Source organism: Orussus abietinus, unplaced genomic scaffold (genome assembly GCF_000612105.2).
Source record: "Orussus abietinus isolate OABI.00-Male unplaced genomic scaffold, Oabi_2.0 scaffold141, whole genome shotgun sequence".
NCBI lineage: Eukaryota > Metazoa > Arthropoda > Insecta > Hymenoptera > Orussidae > Orussus > Orussus abietinus.
The window spans coordinates 205,112-232,923 of NW_019394291.1; the positions used below are offsets into that span (position 1 = coordinate 205,112).

Genomic DNA, 27,812 nt, shown 5'->3' on the forward strand with positions numbered 1-27,812 from the left:
AATCGTTTCAAACTTTACCGCGCTAATATGGAGGCTCTTAGGAAGGGCCCGTAACATTTGCATTTTTTATAAATTTTAAAAATGTCTGAAAATAAATGTATAATATTGAAATGTCAAGGATCTCAGGACCCTCCTTATAGCCTCCGTATTATGAATTATAAAGTTTGAAACGATTCGGCACGTCCAGTTCTGAGAAAAGTTTCACAAACGAGACCTCTTCGACGCCACTTTCATATCGCCTTAAGGGGACGTGAAAGTGTCACCTGGAGCGTCAATCGTTCACGAAACTTTTCTCCGAGCTGGGTGTGCCGAATCGAATCATACTTTACGGCGTGAATGTGAAGGCTATAAGAGAGGTCCTCACTCCCATGAGATTTCATTTTTTTAATAACAAATTTAAAAAATATCTATAAACAAATTTAAAAAAAATGAAATTTCATAAGTTTCAGAACCTTCCTTACACCCTCCATATATATTGTAAGGTTTGAATCGGTACACCCAGTTTGGGAAAAAGTTTCGCAAACGTGACCGCTCCAACGCCACTTTCATATCGCCTTAACATCGTGGCGGTATGGGAAAGCACCGGAGGACCGAGTCCAAAGGGAAGACACATCCTGCCGGTCGACGCAAACTCGACCCGGCGGCGGTCGGAGATCGTTCGATTGGCCGCGCTATCCGGTCGCTTCGCGGAAGCCAGTAATTTCCGCGGAACGAAACGTTCGCCGAAACGATCCGGTCGTAAGGCCGCGAATGATCGCGTCCAAGCGCATCCACCGCGCCGCTTCCCGCCCTTTCGACCCCTCCATCGAGTCCAGAGCCGAACCGCGATACGCCGATTGGCGGGCAGTTCGGGCGTTCCATGCGTCCCGAGGGTCCGGGACGTCGGGACGCCCAGTCGGGTAATGCGCGACTCCGCTGCCCAGAGGACGAGGCGCGAGGGGAAGGAAAACGAGCGAAGAGAGGAAAAGAAGGGAGAAAAGGATGGAAGCGGAGCACGACGTAAAGAGAGAAGCGGGGAAGAAGAAGAAGAAGAAGAAGAAAAAGGCGGGCCGCAAGGGGTAACGGGGTTTTTATTGTTCTGGATTATACGGATCTCGGTGGGTAAAGTAGATGGATCTTCGGTGGTAAGTCCCGGGAAGTACGCCTAAGTGGACTAGTCTTTGATGTAAGCGTAAGCGAGGAGGGCTTTAAGGTTGACTGGATTACTTGTAACGGAGATAAATGGCAATGAAGAAGACGGAGGTAAGGGAAAGAGACCAAAAGGGAGTCGAGGAAGGTCGGCGGAGCCGAAGGGGTACGAAGCGGCGGCAAAGTCGAGATGAATTAGCCGACGTTCCGGCGTCGAGAACGTCGCTCTTCCTGGGCGGGGAAGGTCGTCGGAGTCCCTGGAGGTTCGGATCGCTCGTCGGTCCTCGACGAGAGGGACGTCGATGTCGATTTCGAAGGACCGCGCGGTTACGATGCAAGAGAGAACGGGTGGAGGGGAAGGAAGAAAGTCGACGAAGACGGGAAGGCAAAGGAAGAAAGGGGACGTGGGAGAGAAAAGGTGCGGAAAGAGAGCGAGAACGGGAGGAAAAGGCGGGGGGAGGAAAACGGGGAAAAGGGAGCAAAGCGGATGAGACGGCGGAGGGCTGGGCTCGCCACGATTCGACTGGGCGGCGCACGTACCGCGGGTATATTCGACGAGGAGCGAATGTCGAGGTATGCGAAGGCATTTTCGCTGGCAGCTTATTGAATAGATTCCAGGGCCGTCACGCGAGATTCTGGGAAAAGCCGTTCGGCGCGACCGAAACTCCCTCGGACCGGCGCAGACGCGCCGGTGTGTGCGTGGCTTAATAAAGGCCTCCGACATAAACGATCGTTATTAGATTGGACACTCCCCTCCAGCTCACCCGTCACAATAACCCATAAAATGCAACATTTTGTTTCGTATACCAATTACCCCGACCTCCCCGCCTGCCGCCTTCCTCTTCGACCAGGACGGCCCGGCCGAGCTCCCTCCTTCCTCTCCCCGACTCCTTTGCTTCTTCTTCGATGTCTTCCCAAACTCTTCGGACGCTTAACGATTAACGATCGATCCCTCCTAACCGAGCTTTGAACAAAATCACGGCGTCCGGGGTTAGGTTATCGTTGCGTAGGTGCAGCGATACGATTTAAAAAAGCCCGCGAGACTTCCGTCCGCCCCCCGAGCTTCTGCGCGTTCCTGAATCTAAAATAGGAAAAACGAGGGTACAGAAACGGGATGTCGGTGGTTTTTACCTGAAACGGAGGGGCCGGCGCTGCTGGAGCCTCGGACCCCATTACCGCTTCCTGCGTCGATCCAGATTCTTCGATCGGCGGCCACGGGAGTATAACGGGCGAATCCGAGCGTGAGCGCTTAGCCGCGTCCATTGTCGCTGATTCGCGGTTGCATAGGTATGCACGCGTACCTTCGAGCCCGAAGGGAAGGGCCACTTTCTTTCCTTGAAGGAGGCGTGCGCAATGGCCACCGTGGCTCGGTACCACGGCGGGACGCGGCGGCCATTATAAAAATAACTGCTGATTGGACGCCCTACCAAGAAAAGTCGTAATCGCATCCTGAAATGCCTCACCTCTCTCCCGGTCTCTCGCGGCAAACAATGAGACCTCTTCTCTCCCCGTCTTCCATTGCCACCACCACCACCACCGCCGCCGCCGCCACCACCACCACCACGACCTCGTCGCTTCCTCCTGCTCCTCCGACGTCTCCTCTCCGACTGGCCTTCTCCACCTTCCGTCCGTCTCTATCGCCTCCGCCCCTCGGCCGCCGCGCCCGCGGAGTCGCGCGCTGCGTCCCTAACCTCACTTTGCTAAGTGCCTTTTATTTCGTTCCTTTTGCCGGATACCCGCAACGGAGTCAGCAGTTCGTAAAACGGCCGCGGCCGAGGCTGCCTTCGCGTATTCTCCGGGTATTCCTTGCGTACTTCTCGCGTACTTTTCGCAGGCTCGCGACGATGCGCCACGTCCGCAGCTTCTTGCACGGCCCCACGCTTCGTCGCGGAAGCGTCGACGTCGAGGTCCACGCGTCGAGTCACCGAGGATTCCCTTAGATCGGGACGCCCGTAACTCCTTGCGATTCGAACCGCCGCCATTTTGGTCCCTGCTGAGAGCTTCCGGTAGAGAGCCGCGCGCGAAGCCACGCTTTCACAAAAGCGGACTCGTCCCCGCCGGCTCCCTCGGAATGTCCAATTGTTCGCGACAACGAGCGAGTTGTCTCGGACATCGGCGTCGCGCGTCTCTCGCGATTCCCATAGCCACTTCCGTAATCGCGTCTGGCTTGCGGTTTTATCCTTCGCGTTTCCCGCGCTGGCGTGTGGAACGTCGCCGAGCGGAGATTAGTTGGCCGCTAGATGCGAGTCGGGACGGGAAAGAGCGAGAAATAACCCTCGAGTCTAGTTATGCCGGGAATATACCTCTTTCCGGAGGCGCAGGAGAAGCGCGAACGAGCGACGACAAAGAAGCGTCCTTCCACGGAAGAACTATCGGTCGTCCCGCCGAGCGCCAACATGGCGGCGCGACCGCGGCCGTCCAGACGGATAATGGGAATGGGAATGACAGCGCCATCTTGCTGGCCACTGTCGTAACGCGACACCACTTAGCGCATCTTCCGAACGCTTCTCGAAAGGCGCGGAAAATTGCGGATCTATGTAGAGATAGATGGGAGGAATCGCGGTGACGCTCCAGAAGCGAAGGGGAGGAACGGGTGGCGGCCATCTTCCCCTGCTACACGGCACGCACTTTAAGGTGAAATGAAACACGTCGAGGAACTTGATCGACGTCGATAAAGAAGATTTTTCCAAATACCTACGTTGTCGACGTTCGTTTTTATATTGACAGTTGTGTCGAATTATATTGGGAACTGTACCGAATGGCATACTCCACTTGTCGTTTTCGTACAATAACTACAAAGAAATCGAAGTAAAACTCCAGAAATCCTCTGGATTCATGCTTTTTGGTGCCCGAATTGACTGCAGAGGGACTCCCTGCGCCATCTGCGATTTCCAGGTCAATTAAATTTTCACTCCGAGGCCTCGTATTCCCATCGTTTTAGCATAGGAGCGCATAAAACACTTTTTTTTTAATTTATCCCGTTCAAATGCGTGTTTATCGATTATCAGAGTGTTCTAAATTGTCGTAAAATTGTCCTGACCCTTTCGTTTCTCATATCAGAGCCTTCAATAATTGTATATCGATCGAAATATGAAAGCTCGACGCCATATTGGTTCTGGTCTGGGTTAAGTTAAAAAATGTTTTTCAAAAATCCAAATTTTTTGAATGTGTCAGGACAATTCTTAGATGATCACGAGTCATGTATCAAAGTTTCGGACAGTTTGGTCCATACCCTTTAAAAAAAGTGTTGTATTCGAATCGACTGATTTGAAGGGGGTTTCACTTCACCTTAAAGAGGAATAAAAGTAATTCAAAGTACATATCCGATAACCGTTGTTGTCGTCCAGTTTTTCTGTCTTCAAGGCGTTACGAAAGGATCATTCTATACAAATCAAAACGTCAAAATAGTTATACTTCTTTTCTCCAAACTGGGTGCAACGAACCATTTGCAACTTCGACGCGTGATTACGGAGGCCGGAAGGAAGAACGCGATGCTCGTGAAATTTCATTCCTCAAAGGAACATTCTTTTATTTATCCCAGACTAGAACTAAGGACACATATTTCTGTCGAAGAATGAAATTTCATGAGCGTCTTCCTTCCGGCCTCCATAATCACATGCTGAAGTTTCAAACGATTCGGTGTACCCAGTTTGGAGAAAAGTTTTATAATTACTTTCACGTATTGACATATATAGAATGATCCTTTCAATTCACCTTAAGAACAGGGAACGACGGGATCGGTTCTTTCTGTCGAGCAAGATCCGTCCGCAAAATCACCCCGACACCTCCATTAAAAGCCTGAAGTCGAAGTTCTGATGGGAATCTGCGGAGAGCACCGATCGGTAGCCGTTTCGGGCACGCGCGATACCTAGGTACCCAGGATCGCTCGAAAAAGCAGGAGCGTCGCGACGCCTGCCATCGTCGGAGAGTCGCGTGCGCGCGCGCGCGAGGTCACCCCGGCGTGGCGCGGCGGAGCTCGGCCGCCATTTTGCCAGCGAGACCGATCCCTCCGTCCTATAACGTAGAGGCATTAAACTGGTTGCCGGGCGCGTATATCAACGATAATTGCAGGGCCAATAATAAAGCCGGAGGGGCCAAGCTCGATAGCCCGAAATTGCCGGTTCCCCTACCCCGGCGCGACGCGTTATTGCCCTCGCAAGAATGGCGGCCGGGCCCTTCGCCCTCGATGGCGGATAAACGATACCGCGATACGCGAGGCCGCGCGGCCACCGGCTCTCTCGACGGCTCTCTCGACGGCCCGACGAGAGAGGAGGCCCCGGAATCGTTTGCAACCTCGTAAAACCACATCGCTCGCGTGATAGTCGCGAATTCGTTATTACTCTCTCGTTAACGCCTGTACTTGAAACTCCTGGCCAACTCGTAAAATTCAACGGTTTACGCGATGCCCCGCGTGTAGGTAGGCGGCGCGTCCACCGGCGAATTCGCGAGCCGACCAATCGCGAGGACGCATCGGACGCTTTGGCGATGCCATTTAGAGGGTCTTCCGTGATTTGCTTTCCAATTTTTCCTACATTTCGAGGGAGAGGAAAGGCTCTCGCGGATATCTCACAAGCGGAACGGGAAGAACACGTCGAAGTGCAGGAAATTTAATACGGCGTCGACGTTCGGCGATTCGATCGGCCAATTCTTATCGTTACGCTAATGGCCGATATTGGGCGAGGTATCTGTGAAGGTCTCTTCGCTCGCTGGACTTTGCTGGGGTGTATTTCTAGTTTTGTCAAGGAACTGTCTATTGGGGACCACCGCGGAGTCAATGGAGTCGAGTTACACTGATCGCGGGTCTTTCTATAACTGCCTCGGCTTAATTCGGTCTCGATGCTCGCTTTGTCGGGAACGAAACCTGTCGCGATGGGATTTTCTACGATACCGATGATGGCTCGGACACTTTCACTCGTCCTATTCAAACAGGAACTGCCACGAGAGATGTTTAACGTGCACTCGAAACTCTCGGCCGGGTCTGGAGAAATCACCGGTAGAAACAACATTGTCGGCGTTGGGGGGCGGCTTGGTCTTGATTTTCATTCCCGAGACCAAGCCCTTCCGTGATGATTTTCATTGATCTCTTAATACCGAGCTGGAAGCGTTCACGTTTCCAAACGACGCCTCGACGGAGGAGAGAAGTTAAACCTTCTCCCTTTCCTACTTTGCATTTAAAGGTTAACCTGGAACCAGCAATTCCGTCAGTCAATTCCCGAAATCGAAGCGCCGAGCTCGAAGATTGCGAGCCCTCGAGCACGTTGGAGGGTTCGAGCTCGTCTCGAAGTTATTCCCGGTCTCGGTATTAAATGCAACGTTCTACATAGCTCATGGCTTAATAACCGCAGAAAACACCCCGATCTCGATGATCCGATTGCAGTTAACGTTAAAACAACGCAGCAATTTTGCAACGTTCTACATAGCTTATGGGTTAATAACCGCAGAAAACACCCCGATCTCGATGATCCGATTGCAGTTAACGTTAAAACAACGCAGGAATTTCGCAACTTTGCACTTTTGCAACGTTCTACATAGCTCATGGGTTAATAATCGCAGAAAACACCCTGATCCCGATGAACCGATTGAAGTTAATGTTAAGACAACGCAGAAATTTTGCGAAACAATATTTACTGTCCAGTCTGACTCAAGTTTGCAGATAACAGCCACGTGAGCGTTCCGCGCCTACCGCGCTTATATATGTATTTGGCGCGAAATTCTACCGCATTTTTTGATTCGAGGAAATTGCGGCTCCTTGTGGATGGTCAAGGGAGTGCCCGCTAATCGTTTCCTTTCTTTTCTGGTGTTCTCCGCAGGAACCCCCATCAACCGATTGCCCATCATGGCGAAGTCCGTCCTGGATCTCTACGAGCTGTACAACTTGGTGATAGCCCGTGGCGGCCTGGTAGATGTTATCAACAAGAAGCTCTGGCAGGAAATCATCAAAGGTCTGCACCTGCCGTCGAGCATCACGTCCGCCGCGTTCACTCTGCGCACTCAGTAAGTAGATCGTCAAGTTTTTTGTCGGGCAACCGAAACCCACCGTCACACTTCGCCGGCGGGCCGCCGCCGACGCCGCTAAGCTTCGCGAAAAACCGGAACCTTCGTCGTAGACCGAGAAACCTTCCGGCAGGAAGAGATGGCCGGAGAAAGGGCGCGAGAGAGGGAGAGAGAGAGAGAAAGAGAGGGACGCGGCCTCGCCGGCAATTTTCAGGAGCGCAATAGCTCGATAATTGATTCTCGAGAGACGGCCGGACGTCGGCGGTGGCACCCGAGAGAAGAGGCAGACATCTTCTTCGCCAAAGGACGCTCCGATGATGTCGGAATAATGGCCGAATCCGCTAACGACGCCGGCGAAGCATCGTCGAGATGCACCTTTCTTCTTGCACCTTGGCGAATTTGAGATCAAACGATTCTTAAGGTGATGTCAAAGTCTCGTCAAAGGGGTCTCGTTTATGAAGCTTTCCTCCGAACTGGGGGTACCGAATCCTTTCAAACTTTACACCGTGAATGTAGTGGCTATGAAGAAGGTCCCGACACCCATGAAGTTTTAATGTTTACAAAATTTGTCTGGACATTTTCAAAATGTAGTATAAGAAATGAAATTTCACGGGTGTGGGGACCTTCCTCATAGCCTCCATATTCCCGTAGTAAAGTTTGAAACGGTTCGGTACATCGAGTTAGGAAAAATGTTTCACGATTGATTGACCCCCCAGTTGCCACTTTCACGTCCCTTTAAAATTTGCTACGTCGATCAATGAACGGTTTCCGAAGGGCTGTTCAGTCGGAAACCAGACAAACTTCTAAAACTGATTTTGCCATTGAGTTTATGCGATAAAAAAAACGTAATTCGGTAGGGGGTGACGTTGATTTCAAATGATTCTTAACGAGTTTTACCGTTATCGCTGGCTTCGGGCAATTTCAGTACGTTCCATTCTACAACAGTGCTCCTAATGATTCCCAGTTAATTACGCGATTTCCGGCATTAAAACGTGCGATTACGTGAGTGAATAACCCCTCGACGATTTCGCTTCTTCCCCGGATGTTAACGCCGCCCCCTGCCGATAAAGTGGAAGAGAACAGAGTCCATTGCCAACTGAAAATGGTTGATGATTTCTGATCGATGTGTAGCGGTGTAATAAACATCTTGGTTATGGAATACAATTTTTCACCGCCCGAGGCGATGTCAGGGAATGGTCCCACTTCAACGGCCCTTAACAAGGCCACATCCCCTGTAGGGTAACTCGGAACGTTTCAGGGGAGGTTTCTGTAATACACCGTCATTAAATAAAACCTCATAGTTAGCGTTCAGCAAGCGCGCAACCAAAATGGAGAACGCCTTGCTCGGTTACGCGCGATGTCCCTCGGCCTCCACCCATTGCCGTTTCCGCCATATTGAATTCGCCGCAACGCAGGGAAGTCTCGCGGAATTTATCATTTACCGATGACAGTCCTGCGGAAAAGAAGCGTCGAAATTGCCGAGCTGTTCAAACATGCTCATTCGACAGGTCGTGCATATGAGAATTTGCACTTCGCGTGCGAATATCTTTTTCGGCGCGTGCAATTACCGGGGCCACGAGTCGCGTATTCGGCGAGCGGCGAGACGAGTGCTCGACGACCGACGCCTTAAGGCATTATGAAAGGCTCGTTTTGAATATCTGAAAATATTTATAAAACTTATCTCCAAACTAGGGGCACCGAATCATTTGGAACTTCATTACGGAATTACAAAGACTCCAAGGAAGAACGCGATGCTCATGAAATTTCATAAAAAAAAAACAAAAAAACAAAAAGTATCTATCCCAAACTGGAACCAAGGACATATTTTTTGTTGAAAAATCAAATTTCACGAGCACCGCGATATTCCATAGCGCTCCTATAATCACACGGTGAGGTTTCAAATGATTCGGTGCACCCAATTTGAAGGAAAGTTTCATAAATATTTGGATGTTTCGATAAATATAGAACGACGATCCTTTCGGAACACCTTAAGCGTGTTTCCGACATCCTTTTTCCTTTCGCGAAAGTAAGAGGGCAGACTCCCAGACATCGGGAAAGAAGTTCCTCCACTAAACCGTCGTTCCCTTTGACGACCACGTCCCGAATAGTCCAGGCTAGAAAGTAGAGTCACATTTTCTTTGGATTCGACTTCTTTCAATGTCTCTAACGGTCGAGGACTGCAAAGGCTCTCACGTGTCCAATGCACTTATATCCGGCCAGCGATAAACGGTTCGAGCGTGAATTTGATTATCACCGCGGCAGATTTATGCATCGACGTGTCTCCGTCTCCCTCTCTCCTTCCCCCCCCGTATCGTAAATAATAGAATATGTGCTCGCTAAGATACAGACACGAGGGCCTGCACACCGACTCGGATCGAACGAATGGGAGGCCGAGTACGGGCTCGCGTCCGAAGCTAGTTTCGCTCGCAGTCTGGCCAGACAATCGTAAAAACCGAAGAATGCCCGCGCGAATTATAGGCTGCGGCCGGGCCGCGCGCACCTACGGCCTGGCCCTTTCGGCTCGAATTGATACTAGCTCAAAATAAACAATATTTAAGGATCATCCTTTTCCCCGCAGTCATTTCGGGGAGACCGCTCATTTCGACCTCGCGGTTGTAACGGGCTCGGCGCGATTTCGAATCCCCTTAGGAACGCGAAGCTGCCACGCGGAGGACATTCGGAAGACGAAGGGCCCTCGTCTCGGCGACGTCTCGAAAGAGCGGGGAATATCCTTCGCGTATATTCGGCACGCAACCGAAGTCAACTTGTCCGGCTCGAATCGACACCCGGCACGAAATAAGCAATATTTCAGGATCGTCCTTTCGCGACCGGTCGTTTCGAGGAGACGAACAGCTGTGACCCGAAGGAAAGTGTCCACGCGACCTCGCGTCGCCGGGAAAACTCGCGTTTTGCGCTCTATAACGTAATTACTTGTCGAAGAGGTCAGGTACCTCGGTGAGTGCGCCCGAAATACTCCAGGCTGCACGACTGGATGTCTCGCCTAACCTACGAGTTTCTAATCGGACCGATTAGCACCTTCCGCCGAGCCGCTTTGCGTGACTTTCCACTTACCGAAAACGGTACGCGTTACGGATGTCGACGAACGCGTTCTAATTATTTCCCTCGCAGCTTTTTCGTTACTTGGAATGTACTCGTAAAAGTGAACCACTCGGTGTAGGACAACGCGAGAAGCAAATCAGTCCGTTTCGAAACCGAGGAATGGAAGGACGACGATGTCTGTCTTCTTCCATTCCACTTTTCAAGATACCTTCGAATGGAAATTACATAGGATCGATTTAGACGCAACAACCCTCGTACCTGTCTTAGGCGTTTTCATGACAATGGATGTATCGGAGCAGTGAATACTCCATGGATCAAGCAAGCAAAAGTACAAGATTTCATGTGCCGCAACGGTGTAAAACCGATTACACTTACCGTGTACCGAAATCGACTTGATGTTAAGAATCACGAGTATAATAAAAAGCTCAAAACAAATTGCGTTACGGTATTCCGATGTTGATAAAGGTATCAATTAGACATGAATTTAAGGCGACGCGAAAGTGATGCCGAAAAGGTCTCGTTCATGAAACTTTTCTCCGAACAGGGTGTAGCGAATCCTTTCAAACTTACTACGTGAATATAGAGGTCTTGATGAAATTCCTGACTCCCACAAAATATCAATTTCCTTTTAATTTGTTCCTAGATATTTAACATTTGTTTAGAAAAAAAATGAAATTTCATGGGGGTCAGGCCCTTTCTCGCCTCCACCATATTCACATTGCACAGCTTGAAACGATTCGGTGCACCCAGTTCGAAGAAAAGTTTCATGAACGATTGATCCCTCGGATGCCATTTTCGTATCTCCTTAATGTGAAGTGAAACACGTCGAGGAACTTGATCGACGTGGATAAAGACTTTTTTAAATACATACGTTGCCGACGTTCGTTTTTACATTGATAGCTGTGTCGAATTATATTGGGTATTGTACCGAATGGCATACTCTACCTGTCGTTTTCGTACAATAATTATAAAAAAATCGAAGTTAAACTCCAGAAATCCTCTGGATTCATGCTTTCTGGAGCCCTAATTGACTGCAGAGGGAGCCTCTGCGCCATCTGCGATTTCCAGGTCAATCAAATTTTCACTCCGAGGCCTCGTATTCCCATCGTTTTAGCATAGAAGCGCACAAAACACTTTTCTTGCCTTCATCCCGTACAAATGCGAGTTTATCGATTACCAGAGTGTTCTAAATTGTCGTCAAATTGTCCTGACCCTTTCGTTTCTCATATCAGAGCCTTCAATAACTGTATATCGATCGACATATAATAACTCGACGCCATTTTGGCTCTGGTCTGGGCTAAGTTAAAAAATCTTTTCCAAAATTCCAAATTTTGAATGTGTCAGGACAATGCATAGGTGATCACGAGTCATGTGTCAAAGTTTCGGACAGTTTGGTCCAATGCCCCTAAATGAAAGCGTTGTATTCGAATCAACTGATTTGAAGGGGGTTTCACTTCACCTTAACACTATTTCTACCACGATTTTGTGTATACCTATTTCGACCAAAAGGTTTTGTTGAGCTGGAGGAAAATGATACCGCTAAATAAATTTAACAATTATTATACGAAAATTCAAAACATTAATTGAGAAAAAATTATTAAACTTTGAAAATAATTTCAAGTTAAAATTTTAAAAGGCGTCTTTTGACACCTTTGGTAGAAATAGTGTTAAGGTCAGCGTGTTTTTCGTGCACATCGAGTTTACGTTCGAGTGTTCCGGATCGAGATGATAACAGCGTGGTTTTGTGTGTCCAGGTATATGAAGTATCTCTACCCATACGAGTGCGAGAAGAGGAGGCTGTCCACGCCGGCGGAACTCCAGGCGGCGATCGACGGCAACCGGCGGGAGGGCCGACGGAGCAGCTACGGCGCGTACGCGGGCGGCGCCTCCGCGGGGGACGCCCTCGTCCAGAGGAGCTCGCACACCCCGAGCTCCCTGGCGCTGCACGCGCAGATGTCACCCCTCTCCCTGGTGACGGCCGTTGCTGCCGGTGGTCAGCATCACGGGCCCCAAGCTCTGGTCAACGGGAGCGCCGCGCACACGCCACTGTCGCACCATCCGCACCACCCGCACCACCCTCAGCACCCACAGCACCCCCAGGGCCCGCTGGGCCAGCCACCCAACGCCGGTGAGTCCCTCTGTCCGAGTCTTCGGGAACGAGCGAGCAAAGACAAGTGGCGCCGCCTAGCGAGCAAGAGAACGTACAACTTGCACCTATGCCATTCGCTGAATGACTACATCTCCATCGTACATTAAATCCGGAATCTGTAACATTGACGCGGAAAAAAAAAAGATGTTTGCGAAAATGTTCGCAGTCATTTCGAACTTAGATGTACTGAAAAACGAATTGATTGTACCGAAGAAGTACTTCTTTGAGTGGTGCCAAAGAAATATTTTAAGGGGGTATTACCGTCTAGAAGCTTGTTTTTAAGTAATTTTTAGGAATTAATTTTGCGAAAACTATCAAACCTACAGTGCCCGGGTTTTTGACGCATATTAAGACATGTCTCAACTAGCAACACAAATTATTATGAAATTCTTTATTGAAATCTATACAAGTTATGCGCTGATATGCAGGTCGTTGCGTGAGACGCTCGTCCAATCGGGCACACGGGTTGCGGCGATTCTGGTCGTCCGAAACGGAAGAACAAAATTTTTTTTTAAATCTATATGAATGTAGTTATCGTTTGAACTAGAACTAAGTAAGTACGACATTTTTCATCGGAATCGCAGCGGTTTGAAAATTAAGGTTTCATTTTCCTGAAAAATTGTTAACTAAAACATGTGAGCGGGGCTAAAATACTCAAGCTATCGGTATCATTCTAGTTCAGACTACAGGTGAAGGTTCCGTCGAAATGTGTGCAAAACCCGAAGTCAATCGGCCCAACAGTTTTTGAGAAAAACGTGTGCCCGACTTGAAAAATGTCGTTTCGAGAAAAACGCGTTTAAAGTTTGCCATACATTTAGCACCGATACGGCTGAACGTACTGTGGATAACAACTGATTTGAGTAATTTACCCTTAATTAGTCAGCTATACCGGACCATACCAACCACCTTCCTCAGCTTCAAAAAAAGAATATTGAGCCGCATAATGGACACAACGGTCTAGGTACAACGATCGAGGGTATGACTCCCTGCCGCGCCCCAACGCACCGCAGCCTTTAAGCCTCTGTAACAATGGGAGTTCTACGAATTTCAAGTTAACATTTTCGAGACACATTCTCAGAACCCGAAACTATAAGAAAATGCAAAGAAGAATCGAATTTTTGAAGTTTCTGGACGATAATACCCCCTTAACAAAATATTTCTTTGGTTCAATGACATTTTTTTCTCGGGGTATTGGAGAGTTTACTCTAGAAAAAATGCTTGCCAAATTAGCAAATTAAGTTGGGGCAATGGCTAAAAAAACATACTGTCGTCCCTGCTCGAACGAATGAGCTATATATAATTTGTTGTTAGAAAAGAATATCGCAACTACGAGTAGAATTTCCGGTAAACTTGTCCCAACCGAAACGATACTAGGTTTCAATATTTTTGTGGGTTCAACGCGAACATTTCTGCAAGGTACGATACACCTAATCTAACAATCGAAAGAGAACTTCAACTTGACTAAAAGCGTGCTAAATTCGCCACCGACGAAACGATTCCTGATTCAATTACTTTCGCAGATCAAACGCGAAACGAATCATTTCCGCAGGGCTTATTGCATCTCAAGCCAAACTTGTCACCGAAGAATCGATACTTGGATCAATTATTACCGTACGTCAAACGCGAAGCGAAACATTTCTGCACGGTTTATATCGCGGTGGTTTTATTCTTCCCGGAGCTCCTCTGAGAGTGTCCACTTGTAGCGACGTCGTTTAAGATGAAGTAATATCAGGAAATGAGCTCGTCTCGTTTGTCCGCCGAAGATGCTTTGTGCGAGGATCGTAATAATATCTCCGGTCCCTGAGGTCCCCTTCCCCTGCGCAGCTCATCCGGCCGCGCGATACGCGATACGCGGCCGGATGGGCGAGGAGCGCGAGGGTTTATTTTAAATCGGTAGTTAGGACTCGGGGCCTCCCCGGAGATGATGATGCTCGCGAAGGAGGCGTAATTGATTGTACGATCCCCCGGGAGACAGGCGTTAACGGATGACTCTCGCTAACGAGCATTCCTATTCCTCCCTCTCGCTCCAGCCCGCTCCGACCGGCGTCCTTCGGGCTTCGTTCTCCGGCCCCTTTTTCCACCCTCGCCCTGGCGTCCCTTTTTCAATTTTCACCGTCGAGTCGCCGGGGCGCGGGACGGCGCCCTCCGCGGATGCGCTTTTTTCCCGGTTTTCTACTGCTTTTCCCAAAGAAACGGGTCGAAACGCTCCGATTATCCGGGGCGGTGGTCGACGCGTCAAAGATGGCGCACGGTAACGGATATACGCCGAGCCGGCGACGCACGTCGTTTCGGGGCCTTTGTGGATACATTGCCGTGATTTTGTTGGAGCGAAGCCACATTCGAGCTCGTGTCGCGCGTTAACGCAATCCTCCGCCGAGAATATGTAACGTTTCCGCGAGCTACGTGCACCGGATCGCGATCCGAGACGTACCACCTTAACGAGACTCCGGGGCGCGCGCCTCGATCAAGATGGCGGCCGGAAAAAAATGAGAACGCTCGCGTTGACCGATGCTGGGAAAAGGTTCGCTAATGGGAGACGCGCGCTGCCGATGACTAATTTCCCCGCGTTTTCCGTAAGCCATTTGTCCGTGCGTCGAATCGAGCGGCGAACTCGAGGCCCTCGGTCAAATAAACGGGCTCTCGCCCTCGCCCTCGGCCCCATTACCCTCCTCTTCTTCGACGAGGCTGACGGACCGACGCCAATCAACGACGAGCGGCGTCGCGTTAAGGGGGTATTATCGTCTAGAAACTTCAAAAATTCGATTTTGTCTTTTTGTATTTTCTTATAGTTTCGGGGTACTGAGAATGTGTCTCGAAAATATTAATTTGAAATTCGTAGAACTCCCATAGTGACAGAGGCTTAAAAGCTGCGGTTTGTTGGGGCGCGGCAGGTAGTCATCCCCTGGACCATTGTACCTAGACCGTTGTGTCCATTGTGCGGCTCAATATTCTTTTTTTGAAGCTGAGGAAGATGGTTGGTATGGTCCGGTATAGCTGATTAATTAAGGGTAAGTTACTCAAATCAGTTGTTATCCACAGTACGTTCAGCCGTATCGGTGCTAAATGTATGGCAAACTTTAAACGCGTTTTTCTCGAAACGACATTTTTCAAGTCGGGCACACGTTTTTCTCAAAAACTGTTGGGCCGATTGACTTCGGGTTCTGCACGCATTTCGACGGAACCTTCACCTATAGTCTGAACTAGAATGATACCTATAGCTTGAGTATTTTAGCCCCGCTTTCATGTTTTAGTTGACAATTTTCCGGGCAAATGAAACCTTAATTTTCAAACAGCTGCGATTCCGGTAAAAAATTTCCTACTTAGTTCTAGTTCAGACGATAACTACATTCATATAGATTTAAAAAAAAATTTTGTTCTTCTGTTTCAGGCGCTAAGAATCGCCGCAACCCGTGTGCCCGATTGGACGAGCGTCTCACGCAACGACCTGCATATCAGCACATAACTTGTATAGATTTCAATAAAGAATTTCATAAAAATTTGTGTTGCTAGTTGAGACATGTCTTAATATGCGTCAAAAACCCCGGCACTGTAGGTTTGATAGTTTGCGTAAAATTAATTCCTAAAAATTACTCAAAAAACAAGTTTCTAGACGGTAATACCCTCTTAATTTAACGTCCACCGACTCTTCCTCTTTACTCGCGCCACCCTCGCCGAGAGATCGCTCCGCGTCTTGGGGCTGTTCCGCCGAGCGCGTCGGACGTCACACGGAGCGCGGTGCGTCAACTCGGTGCGACAACCGATCGAGACTGCGTAAAGACGCATGGAGTTAAACACAGTCCTGATTAGTTATTGCCGACGCGATCTGTGAGACTTCGGCGCCCAGCGTGGGGTAGCTCGTTACCGAACTTATAGTTCTAAACTCGGTGCGTTACGTCAGGAACGATGAGAAATTCTCGGTAACTTGTCGGTAATTTCTTCAAAGCTCTTTATATCGAGAAATGATGAGAATTCAAAGTTTTACAACAGAGTGAACGGAAGGTTCCGATTAGCTATAGAGAAACATCCGAGAGGGGGGAATTTCCGTTGTACGTTCTCTGTAGCCAATCAGAACCTCCCTGATTCGCTTCGTCGCACGGCATCGCCGAAAACATGAAATATCAACTCGTCTTGCAATAAATCGCATGGGATATCCCGTGAATTTGTACATACGTGAATATTTTTAGCTGGAAGGAAATAAGAACCCTATAATCAATATTTTCTAACGGTATTTACTACTCTTTAGCTTGAACTTTGAAGTGCATCGAAAGGAAATGTTATTTAAACGACAAAACCTGATGCATAAATAAAATAAATCAACGTTCTCATACATTCTCGACATTCTCGGTAACTTACGGGATCTTTCACAGTTACCTTCTCCAATTTTATATTACTGAGAATTATCGAACTCTACCCGTTGCTAGGGACGCCGCGCGCGTCATTTTTGGTGGCGTACTTGAACCATGAAATTAATGGAAAAGAAAACTGAAGATAAAGTCTATTTTTAATCGATGCGATTTATCATCCAGGTCCCATTCCCGGCATGGCCCCCGCAGAATTCGAGGCTCGTATGGTGGAGTACGTGAAGTTGCTGAACAAGGAGCTGAGGAGCGCCGGGGCGGGCACGCCACCCCCGATGATCCACCGCCAGGGGAGCTCCTCGCCGCCGTCCTCGACACCTCCCAGGGATAGCGCTTTCAGCGCCCTCGACGTGTCCCGGCTAACCCTCTGGAATATGTACAACAACAATACCCTCTACCCCGGGGTGGGCCACCAGCCCCCGCTGTCCCCGCAGGCCTCGCACTCGCCCTTGCCACCGGCTTCCAGCCCCGAGCCACAGAGGGAGGCACTGGACTTGGGACTCAGGTGAGTCTATCCTTATTTTTCCTCCCGCTTTTTCGATTTTGGTTCTTTCCACCGACATACAGTACTGGACTGACTACGTTCACTGTTTTGACCCTTGGAAGTAAATCGAGATTTTCAGAGAGACAGAGATTACTGTAGGATCCCTGTCCCCCTCCAAAATGTCTGTACGCTACTGACAAGGAAGGTATCCCAGGTCGATCTCTCCGATTTGATTTCTTTTATAATATGGTATAGTAGACTAAAAACTAAGAGACACGTATTTTTTTTTTACCTGCCATTAAACACTTCAAGGGGGTGAAACCACCATCCAAAGTAAAGCATGTCAAGGGGCGATTTGGCAGTTTCACCCATAAGAACATAATATTTTTTAACCAATCCACCTGGAAAAGCTTTCTCATAACGAGAAATGAAAAATATAATTTTCTCAATTGAAAAAAAAAAAAGAATTAAGGGGTGAAGCCACCCCTCACAGGCCTTACTTTGGATGGCAGTTTCACCCCCGTAAAGTGTTTAATGGCAGATAAAAAAACATACGTGTCGCTTAGTTCTTAATCTACTATAACATATTATAAAAGAAATCAAATCGGAGAGATCGACCTGGGCTACCTTCCTTGTGAGTAAGAGAGCCTTTCCCTGATCTTGCTCTATATTCTGAAATGAAATGTAACGATAGATAGTCCACTACTACATATCGATGGTTCACTCCGACCCAGGATGACTTCGAGACGCGACATTGAAATACCTCCCGAGCACGAGTCTCGAGGTGAAGTCTTCCCGAACGCAACGAATGTCACACAGAGCGCGGCGCGCCAATGATTCAAAGATGGAAAATTATCAGAACTGCGGCGGAAGTGATTAAGGACAATTCTGGGTGGTTGTTTATCCTCGACGCGTTGACGCGCCGCGCTCCGTGAGACGCCCGGCGCATTTAGTGGGATTTGGGCCTCCCATCGAACCCTCGAATGAAAATTTTAGTCACATTTTCGATTAGAATTTCTCTAGGACTTCTCATCGATCGATCGACCGAGGTACTTTGCGAAGCCCATTTTCAGTACGTTCAACATCGTTTCGTTTGCATTAATAGAAAACGTGGGCACTTAGACGTCGATCGTATTCTCGGCGCAATTGCCGGGAATCGTTTTCTCGTTTGATTTCTTAACACAATCGCGACCGGGAAATGTTTTCCGTTTCAAATACCAAGTACCGGCGAAAATAATGAAATTCTGAAACTGGTTGCCGCAAACTTGTATCGTGTATCGTCATAGACGTGATTCACGTCAGCGGCAATACGGAATAGAACTCGAAAAAACGTGAATTCACGTCAGCGGTCGCGAATGTGTTAAGGACGACCTTTCCATCGTCCAAACGTATTCGAAAAGACGAGAGCTCTGTTAAGGGGTTACACCACTTTGACCCACCCAAAAATTACGATTTTCCAAGAATTTTTTTTTAAGAATTAAAACGTTTTTATCTCAATTAAAGTATAGTAAGGAATTGTACTACTATTAAAGAAAAACATGCTTTTTTTGTATCTTTTTATTTACAAAAATGGCGGCTTGAAAGGCGATTTACCGGAGGGCTGCGAAAATCGATGATCGTGCGGTGGGCACGATAACTCAGTCCAGGTTTAAGTTAGAACAATAAACGAAAAAGAATTAGTATCTGTAGCCCAAAAGCTAGCGAAATACGTAGCCGTTTTCAAAAATATGCATTTTGCACAAAATGGCATCAATTCGAAAGGAAAGATACGTATTTTGCCCTAAATTTCGTTAATTAATGTTGAATAAAAACTGCGAATATCAATACATTGGAAAAACCATACGTATTTCGCTAGATAAACATATCACGAATAAAATAAAAAAAGAATCAAGACGATTGAGTAAAAATTGGCGGAGTTAGAGTGCCCACCGATTTTTATAATGCAGTTTTAAGAAAAACGCGTTTACACCTGGACTGAGTTATCGTGCCCACCGCACGATCACCAATTTTTGCAGTGAGCAAATTTAATAGTAGTATAATACCTTACTGTACTTTAATTTGGATGAAAACGTTTTAATTCTTCAACAAAATTTTTGGGTGCGTCAAAGTGGTGAAACCCTTTAAGCCGGACCGCGAGCCGCCTTTGAAACGCGACGGAGGCAATAAAACCGACCGTTGTTTGTTTCCTCCGACAAATCTGCGGAAATAATCACAGTCAGGTATTCCCTCGTTGAAACGGCATTTGGTAGTTAGGGTGAAATTCATGGCAGGACTGAAAGGCAAATTGGCTGCCGGCGTCTCGGGTGTAAAGTTGCTCGCTCGCGTTATTCCCAGAAAACGCGGAGTCTGGTCTCGCGATCCGGATGCAATCGGGCGTTATCCTTGGGTCCCAAATGCGCGGACTAATCTCCGCTTATCAGCTCGATTATGTAAGAAAAGTCGTTGAACGTCACGTTCTCGATCGGTATTCAGGTCTTCGCCAATGTCCTCCTCTCCCGCCAGGCAAAGCCCACCTTCCTCCGGCGGAAGTGCACACCAGAAGAGGGATCAGGAGCTTTCCGGCACGCCGATTCCACCTGCTGCCAAAAGGTCGCTTTCCGACGACGAAAGCCCCACGGAGAAGAAGTTCGGAGCTCTCCCTGGTACACACATCAAAATCTCCAACAGAGGTTCGTTCTTCTTTGCCGAGTAAATAATAACACGAGTATTAGCTCCCTCGAATAAACATTAACACGTATTCCTGGCTACTTTCGTAAATTACAGTTGAAATTCGTAAGTTGATAACCAATTACCTAGGAAGTATCGTCACCAAAACAAAGTCACTTCACCGGTATCTGTACCTACTCTGCGGAGTAGAAAGTTCAATGCGAACATCTGGAACGGATGCATAGAAATCCAAGATCGATGGAGTGTCATTTCCCGTCCAACTTTTTCTGAAAACGAGATCGTAATCACTTGGGCTGTGAAACCAGATGGGAAGTGTCTTCTCTCCGTTGCCGTGATATAAAAAATTAAGTAATTGTTGTACACGTTTCAATGCCACTCGAGGAGGCGAAGGAAGAATCTGCGTGTTTTCTAACTCGAGAAGATCTTTACGAGAGATTGACGTCTCGTTTCTGCAGAAAGTTTCAGATAAATATTTTCCCGATTGGTTATCAACGTCAATACGATTTTTAGTGGGCACTTTTACGGGCCAATCGTTAGACCTGGTTGAATTTCGGAATTACACCTTTACCGGTCAATCGTTATGGGACTAAAATTGATTATTTTTCTTTTATTTCACAGGAGACGGCCGTAACGGAGACAATTCCTTAGTGGTCAGTATGGAGTTAAACGGAGTCATGTACGAGGGTGTCCTGTTCGCCCAGACGGACAACAGCAGGAGCGCAACATCCACGACGACCAACAGTACGAAAACAGCGCGCGGTATCGTGTCGTGAGCGTACCGAAACGGGGTGCTCCTACTTCGATTAATTCAACGTTTCGGTATTTAATTTGATCTTAGCATCCTTCTGTAACGAGAGCCCGTTCCGATTGGAGCAGCCTACGAGTGCGGCGAGTGAAAGAGTTCATCCCTTAACTCCGAAACGCATCGACTCGAAAATTGCGATCCAGCGAATGCGACGTATCCCAAGCAAGACAGTTTCCGCTCTTTGAAAATGTAATTCTTTTACGTGTTTTAACGCTACTCGCCGTGCAGCAAACCGCAAGGAAATCACTGGAGTAGGGCATCAACGTTAGTTTTATATATTCCATTCGAAGGCAGTTTTAGAGGCACTCGATGATTCCTTTCAGTTAGTGATGCGCACTTCGGGTTGCGCATTTATTAACGTTTGATCTCAATTTCTTGAAAGACACGCACGAAATGTTGCAGTCGGGGCATAACGAGGTTTCCTTGTCCGAGTCTACGTTTTACTTTTCGGAATCTAAGTATCCATCCTGGAATTTTTTATTATACGGTATAGCGAGTAGTACAGTGATCTTTATGTTTTCTCCTGATTTTTATTAATCAGACGTCTCATCGATGTGACATCATCTGCGGACGGAGATTGGAGCGACTCCAATCGACCTATGACATGTTTAACGGAAAAAACATGAAATCATCACTATCCAATTTAATCGTTTTTATTCAACATTTCAAGACCTGTACAGTCATGGAAATATCGATCAGCTCATGTACCGCTGCTTTGTACTCATATCATGTTTAACAACGCTTTTTATTATTGTATACAGGGCATTTCTTACTTTCCTGTAATACAGTTTACACCATCGACTCAGTGTTCCTTTAATTTCAATTGCTCCGGTCTAAATATTGCAAGTGTTACGTTTAAGTGCTTGATTGCCGAAATGATATCATTTGTAATGCCGCTTTTCTTTTTTATTGAACCAGGTGGTAAACAAACATTGATTATTATTTACGTTGTCTTTACCCGGACAAAAGATCTATCGCACTCACTCGGCCGCTGTATGCAGTTTTAAAGTAGTTTTATTTTTGAGAATTTTCAAAAAGTTAGGTATTCCTTTTATTATATCTTTGACCAGTACATATTGTGACATACCGTGGATGGTAAAAAAAAAAAGAATAAGTGATTTCGTTTATACCTGTCTTACCAGCTTTCGGCCATGTACAATTAATTATGCGATAGAAACTGCGGATATATTTTCTTTCTCCAGAATCGATCAGTAATAGAAAACCGTAAAACGAGGACATTACGAAGTAACACGCTACCTCCGTTACAAAGTTTCTGCAAAGTGTTTCATTGACAAGGCTCCACAGACACGCGTGTACGGGTTTGACTACAACTAAGTATAGGGAAGTGTCTTATTGCATTTATACTAAAAAGTACTCAAACGCAACGATCAACTATACATAATCAGTTCTGTGAAACCGCGACCCGAGAAAAGATCCACGAAACAAATAAATATAAGGAACAAAGTACAACCGAATTTTTAACAGGACCTCTAGGAAACGCAAAAGTCGATTCGACGAAATTTGCATGACAAAACCCCGAGAAAATGATCTTTGCACGCGCTAGCAAAACGAAGCTGCCAATTTATTTTGTCTGAAGTGCAGTTGCGCCAATTTCGACGGATCAAGTTAAGCAGACTTATTAGAAGCTTTTGTGTATTTTTTTTTTTTTTCTAACGACTTCTGACACAAACTCTTTCATCCACCTGTACGGAACAACCGTGGGAACTGTTCCATATACTAACAACAATTTCCACGATGCAAATTCTATGTAATGTCGAGCGAATTCTTAACAAAGTAGGCTTCTCCGTTTCGGATCGAATGGTATCGTAATCGTATGATTAGCAAAGTATGTATGATTTGTGTGCAATGAAAAACAGATGTTTCTTTTTAAGTAGATCTGTACGCCTTGTTTGGCTTTCGATCGAGAAGCTTCCGTATATTTAAGTTCCTTCGAAATATAATATCCTCCGAAGATGATGTCCGATCACTGCCAAAGTAATTGTCGATTATATATATAACAATCTATGCGTTTTCAATCCGTGGAGCATTTTGCTTTTGCAAAATCTGACATTTGGATGGAACATCGGTCATCGGTTCCATTATCTTATCGGGAAGTCCGCTTAGCGGTAGAGGGAAAGAGACTCATTTTTATTTCGGACCCGTTCTCTTGTCTTTCATTCCTCGCTTGGCGGCTTCAAGGGAGAAATTGATTTTCGCAGTTACCTAAATTTCTATCATCTAACGAGTAATCGAGATTTCTCACGAAAAACTGTAGCGGCGATTGCATCCCGATGGAGCGAAGTGGTATAAGGACGTCTTTGGGCGGAAGCACCTTGACCGAAAGTTCAGAGGCCGGATAGTATTAGTACGCGTCAGGAATATATTCTTCCGTCAAGTATCAGTCGACAGTTCTCATTCTTTTTTATCGTTCTATCGCTAAATCAAAATGTCTTAACTTATTTATTTCCTTCGATTCCTAGGTACGCTGCGGAACGAAAACCTCCGCAGTTTCTCGTTATAGAACGTGCGAGGGTGGGCCCCCTAATTTTAACGTAGGATATTAAACGCGCGTTCCCGCGTGCATGCCCTTACATTAATCGGATCAGTGACTGACGGGCAAAACGGCACAAATTGCCCTCGCAATAAAGGCCAGGGCGAACCGGCCGGTCCCTTCCGGAACGGCCGCTTCTGCCGACTGGCCTTTCATCCGCTAAAGTTACGATCGCGATCTCCGGATAGCGCGAGACGAATAAAAGTAAGGCATTCCTCTTCGCATCGTTGATAAGTTTGTACATAGCGAGCGAGAAACGCCCGTGGGAGGACGAAACACCCCCGGCCGAGGAGTCTCCGTGGAAGGACCAAAGGCCTCGTCCTCGTGGAAGTTCCTCTCCGAGGTCCTCCTTCGGGTCCCCCCGTTTGAAGAACGTTCCAACCCCCTCGACGAAGCCCCACGGGCGTTTCTCCTCGGAATTTCGCGGAGTTTAGGACCGAGCGTCCCCCCCGGCACGCAAAATGGCCGACCACGCGTAAACCGGATACGTATAGCGCAGCCCTTAATTTTAATCGCGCCAACGGCGTACGAGCTAATCTCCTCACTTCTGTCGCAAATATACGCTACTCTTTTCTACACTCTGGGTCTCGCCCCTCGACCGCGCGCAATTTCGAGTCGAGAAGAGCGAAGACGCGGCAATCGGTCGCATCCGAACCCTCGAAGCAGCCCCGAAGGAACCCGCAAGAGACCGCTTGGGTCCTAGCCACGCGACGCGAAATCGTCAGGCGCACTTAGAGAAGTAAGGTTAGGTACCTCGGTACGCGCGAGACACGATCATACAAAACGCCTACGTCCAAGGATGTATGCAATAATCGCTATATAAGAAGAGTAAAGCATCTGTTTTAGTCATAGTCGATAGGATACCTATGTAGCGAGAGGTGAGATACTAGGGTAGCGTCCCGGAAAAGAGAGCCGATCCTCGAGGGACGCCCGACGATCGAGCCAAAATGGCGGCCGCGAGAGAGACGGCTAACGGATTCGACTTTATGATTTTATATTATCGAGGCGCGGAGGGGAAAAGAAAGAAAAAAAAAGTGTTTTATTGTTCATAGTTTGAAGATTAGCCAAAAAGACTGTTACATAGGATGAATAGTACTCTAGCAGTTAATTATTACTGTGACGATTATTACTATCGATTAACTTTATATATTATACATATATATATATAAATATAAATACAATTATAAATACGAGTATATATGTATACATATTGTCGTCATCATCATGGTTACTGATGTTTCGCGGCCATCGCGCGAGTACGGACGACGCCGCTTTGATTCGTTGCGCCGCAAAACCAAACGATATTGTATAATCAAAATTACGTCCTACCGAGTTTTTGGCCCTTCGCGCGATATGCGGACTTTTGGGCGAGCGCGAGATGTTATCTTTCGAGATTCCTTTTTTTTCTCTTTTTTTTTTTCTTACGCGCGAGACCTTCAAGTGGTTTCCACTATTCACGAATTGGGAAGAATAATGTGAAAACCTGGGGACGACCGCTTCTCACGAGCGATCGCCGTTCGCGCAATCACTGACGAATGGATGGCGGAGCTTTGTAAATTTTGTGATTCGTAAATGTTGCTCCGTCGCGGCAATTCGCTATCGGAATCTGTGTTTAGGATATTGTATGCAAAACGCCCGGGCAAATAAGTCGGCGTGCGAATGATTACGTGGAAAAGAGGTCGCAAGGATGCGTTTTAATTAGTTGCGATATATGCACGCCCTTTTATATCATACTTGACTAATTGTGATCGGACGAGTGGCTCAAAGACGATCCTGACCACTTCGAAATGGTACATGCAGCATTAGGGTTGATCAATTTTATTTTATTTACGGAAGTAAACGAGAATCGCATCACGTATGCAGATATATTATTATTACTATTATTATTATTATTATAAATGTTGTATATATATATACATACATACATACATATATACATATATTAGTATTAAAGAAGACACAGAACACCGATGACATTTAATTATTGTAGTGTCCTTAGGTAGCTGCGTAGTTACTATCTGTAAATCTATGTAAACGTGCTCCACGATTATGAATAAAATCGACATTACTTTTATACGTATTTTAACACCTTCGTTGTAGCGAGCTGCGGCACTCAAAGTGTTAAAATGTTTTGCTAGGAAATTCGATGACTATAACCTTGTCAAAAGAAAATGCCAATGTGTTGTAGAGAAGTCATAGCATTCTGCTCAGAAGTTTTCTGATTATTCAAAGAGTGTCGGTAATTTACGACTCTGTTCTGTGAATTATATACAGACTTACCACTTATTCTCTTGAAATGAACAAAATGATTAATGAAAATCAAGAAATATTACGAAATCAGGCAGTGATTTATTGATCCATAAACGTTGCAATAGTATACTGCTTTAACTTTCTACTCAACAGTAGATCACGGTTCGAGCGAAACGTTTCGTACTTGTTTATCGAGATTGCAATTGCTAAAATGACATGACTTCAACAAAAGTTATTAATTACAGCCGTTAACTTGGCCTTTTCCTCTTCAGTGACAAAAGCGAATTGAACGGACGCCTTTGAAATGTCATTTAAATCTTCTTTTTTTAATCCAAAGTGTTGACTAACCAGTCTAAATTCTTCAGATAATGAGGTATTAAACACACCTTTATCATCGGTCTATGAAAAATGAAAATCAACATTAATAAAATGTAGGATTTCCACTTTGTCATAAAAGTTTCGATATTTCCGGATAAAATATATACTTACAGATATACATAACGGATGTCCATTTTCATATAAGTATTTAAAATGATGAGATTCATAAGAAGGTACAGTTTTACATTTTACGTTAGATGTCAGGCACAATTCTATGTAAGGATAGTAATTCGAATTAATACGTTATAAAATATTGTGGGTATAATCTAATTATTTATCCCCTGCAATATTCCAGTGATATATCTTACCTACTGGAATTTTTGATCGAAGAAGCATGTCAAATAACAACTGTGATCCTCCTAAATTCGGATGGACACATGTGCAATGGCCTAATCTATCTGGTTTAAAGTTTATAATGTCCATTACCTCTATCTCATTAGGAACCTGATAAAGATGAAATGATATATGTACTTTGTTCCAAAAATAATACATTAAGTAAATATTCACCTCTGCACAATGAGCTGAAATTTTCAGACCAACTTTACGACATTTATCCAATAATTCTATAAATACATCTCCTTGTGTTGGATCACCACTTAGATCGATACCGACTATATCAAGGTATTCTTTGTGCATAGATATAGCAAGTTCAATGTTTTCCTTTGCAGCGTCATAACCATGTTTACGATTGACTGATATTAAAAGTTTAACAAGAATGTTAGGACATTCTATTTTACACATCCTAAGAAAGAAGCCTGAGATATAAATATCATATTTGCATATAAAAAGGACAGTTGCATCTATTAAACTAATAGCAGTAAGATTAAATCTACTAGTTGATCGACTATTAAAATTTTTTAAATTGTACAGTGGACTGTTAATAGTGCCAATTTCTAAAGAAGATTAAGAAGATATGCTTAACTCAATGGCTCTTATTATAGCCAATATATATTCCTTCTTTGTCATACTTCCTTCAACTTCTCGTGGTGTACTCCTTAATTCCAAGTAAATAACATTATCTTCCCAGAATTCCTTAATAACATCACATGATACTTTAAATATAGCGTTTGGAGTATTTGTCAATTGATGAACGATATCTATACTCTCAAAAAACCTAGATTTGATTAAAAATGAATTCCATATTACACAGATGCATCAAAGAAAAACATGTATTTAAATTATGAAAACGATATATCATCTACGCAGGAATTTTTCAACTTGTTCTCCTTACTCTCAACTACCATATGTAAATCGAATATAGAGAAATAAATAAACCAACCAGATATTTTTCAGAAAATTTACATACAGATTCAAAAATTACGATCAATGGGATTATGCCCAATGGAAAAAAATATATACACCATATTTAAAATTTATTAATAACTTTCCACGGAATACCCATAAATATATTTTGCTTTTTTCTGTACATACTCTTCAAGTGACAATGGATCTTTGTCATTTTCGATATCTTGATTAAATTCTGCCCCAGAAAATTGCAATTTGCGTAATTTCTTAAGAGTGCAAGAACTAACAGATCCATTCAAATGAGCATGAAGTTCCTGCAAACAGGGTACATCAGTAAATGAAGTTATGAAATAAAACCATAAACATAAACAATTATCCAAATTTTATCTACTGCAGAATAATAGTACTTACTATCTTTGGTAGCGATCGGCAAAACGCGTGTAGATCCATTTAGTTAACTTTAAAATCTAAAAATTAACTTTCGTACAATTAGAAATATTCAATTAACAACTTCGGTTCAACAAGTGGAAATATATATATGTAAACAAAGCTTTAGTATACACCGGCAGAATTCATGCACCTCGAAGGGATAAGGCCGATATTTCATTAGCGCTACAGTAACAAGCGATGGAGCTACGAAGCGTGAATAAGAGGTTCTGATTGGCTGCAAAAGACGTATAGCAGAAGTTCTCCCATTCCGTTGTTCCTTTGTAGCCAATAAAAATCTTCATTCGCACTTCATC

The 27,812-nt window shown here is 45.7% G+C and overlaps 2 protein-coding genes across 4 annotated transcripts in view; one reads left to right on the forward strand and one right to left on the reverse strand.

The window, feature by feature from the left end:
• Positions 1-24,983, forward strand: part of LOC105702992 (protein dead ringer) — a 158,625-nt gene extending 133,642 nt beyond the window's left edge. For 2 of the 3 annotated variants that reach the window (XM_012431025.2, XM_012431027.2), the window contains exons 5-9: positions 6,939-7,122; positions 11,937-12,310; positions 16,858-17,194; positions 19,646-19,842; positions 20,459-24,983. In XM_012431025.2, the coding sequence (XP_012286448.1) occupies positions 6,939-7,122; positions 11,937-12,310; positions 16,858-17,194; positions 19,646-19,842; positions 20,459-20,613 (1,247 nt within the window). In that variant the 3' untranslated portion in view covers positions 20,614-24,983. The remainder of the gene's footprint in view (positions 1-6,938; positions 7,123-11,936; positions 12,311-16,857; positions 17,195-19,645; positions 19,843-20,458) is intronic. The other variant, XM_012431026.2, reaches the window with a different exon arrangement.
• A 102-nt stretch (positions 24,984-25,085) lies between these two features.
• Positions 25,086-27,648, reverse strand: LOC105702993 (adenosine deaminase-like protein). The gene is made up of 7 exons (XM_012431028.1): positions 27,481-27,648; positions 27,256-27,383; positions 26,747-26,938; positions 26,332-26,566; positions 26,133-26,268; positions 25,936-26,036; positions 25,086-25,845 (listed from the first exon to the last, which is right to left on the reverse strand). The coding sequence occupies exons 1-7, from the start codon at positions 27,517-27,519 to the stop codon at positions 25,669-25,671; spliced, it is 1,008 nt and encodes a 335-aa protein (XP_012286451.1). The 5' UTR covers positions 27,520-27,648; the 3' UTR covers positions 25,086-25,668.
• Between the last annotated feature and the right edge of the window lie 164 nt (positions 27,649-27,812).

Bases quoted from the DNA above. Each gene is read 5' to 3' on its own strand.
- LOC105702993 (XM_012431028.1), bottom strand. From the start codon at position 27,519: ATGGATCTACACGCGTTTTGCCGATCGCTACCAAAGATA. The intron at 26,269-26,331 runs GTGAATATTTAC...CATCTTTATCAG, and splicing joins TTTCAGCTCATTGTGCAGAG to GTTCCTAATGAGATAGAGGT. The intron at 25,846-25,935 runs GTAAGTATATAT...CATTTTTCATAG, and splicing joins GACATCCGTTATGTATATCT to ACCGATGATAAAGGTGTGTT.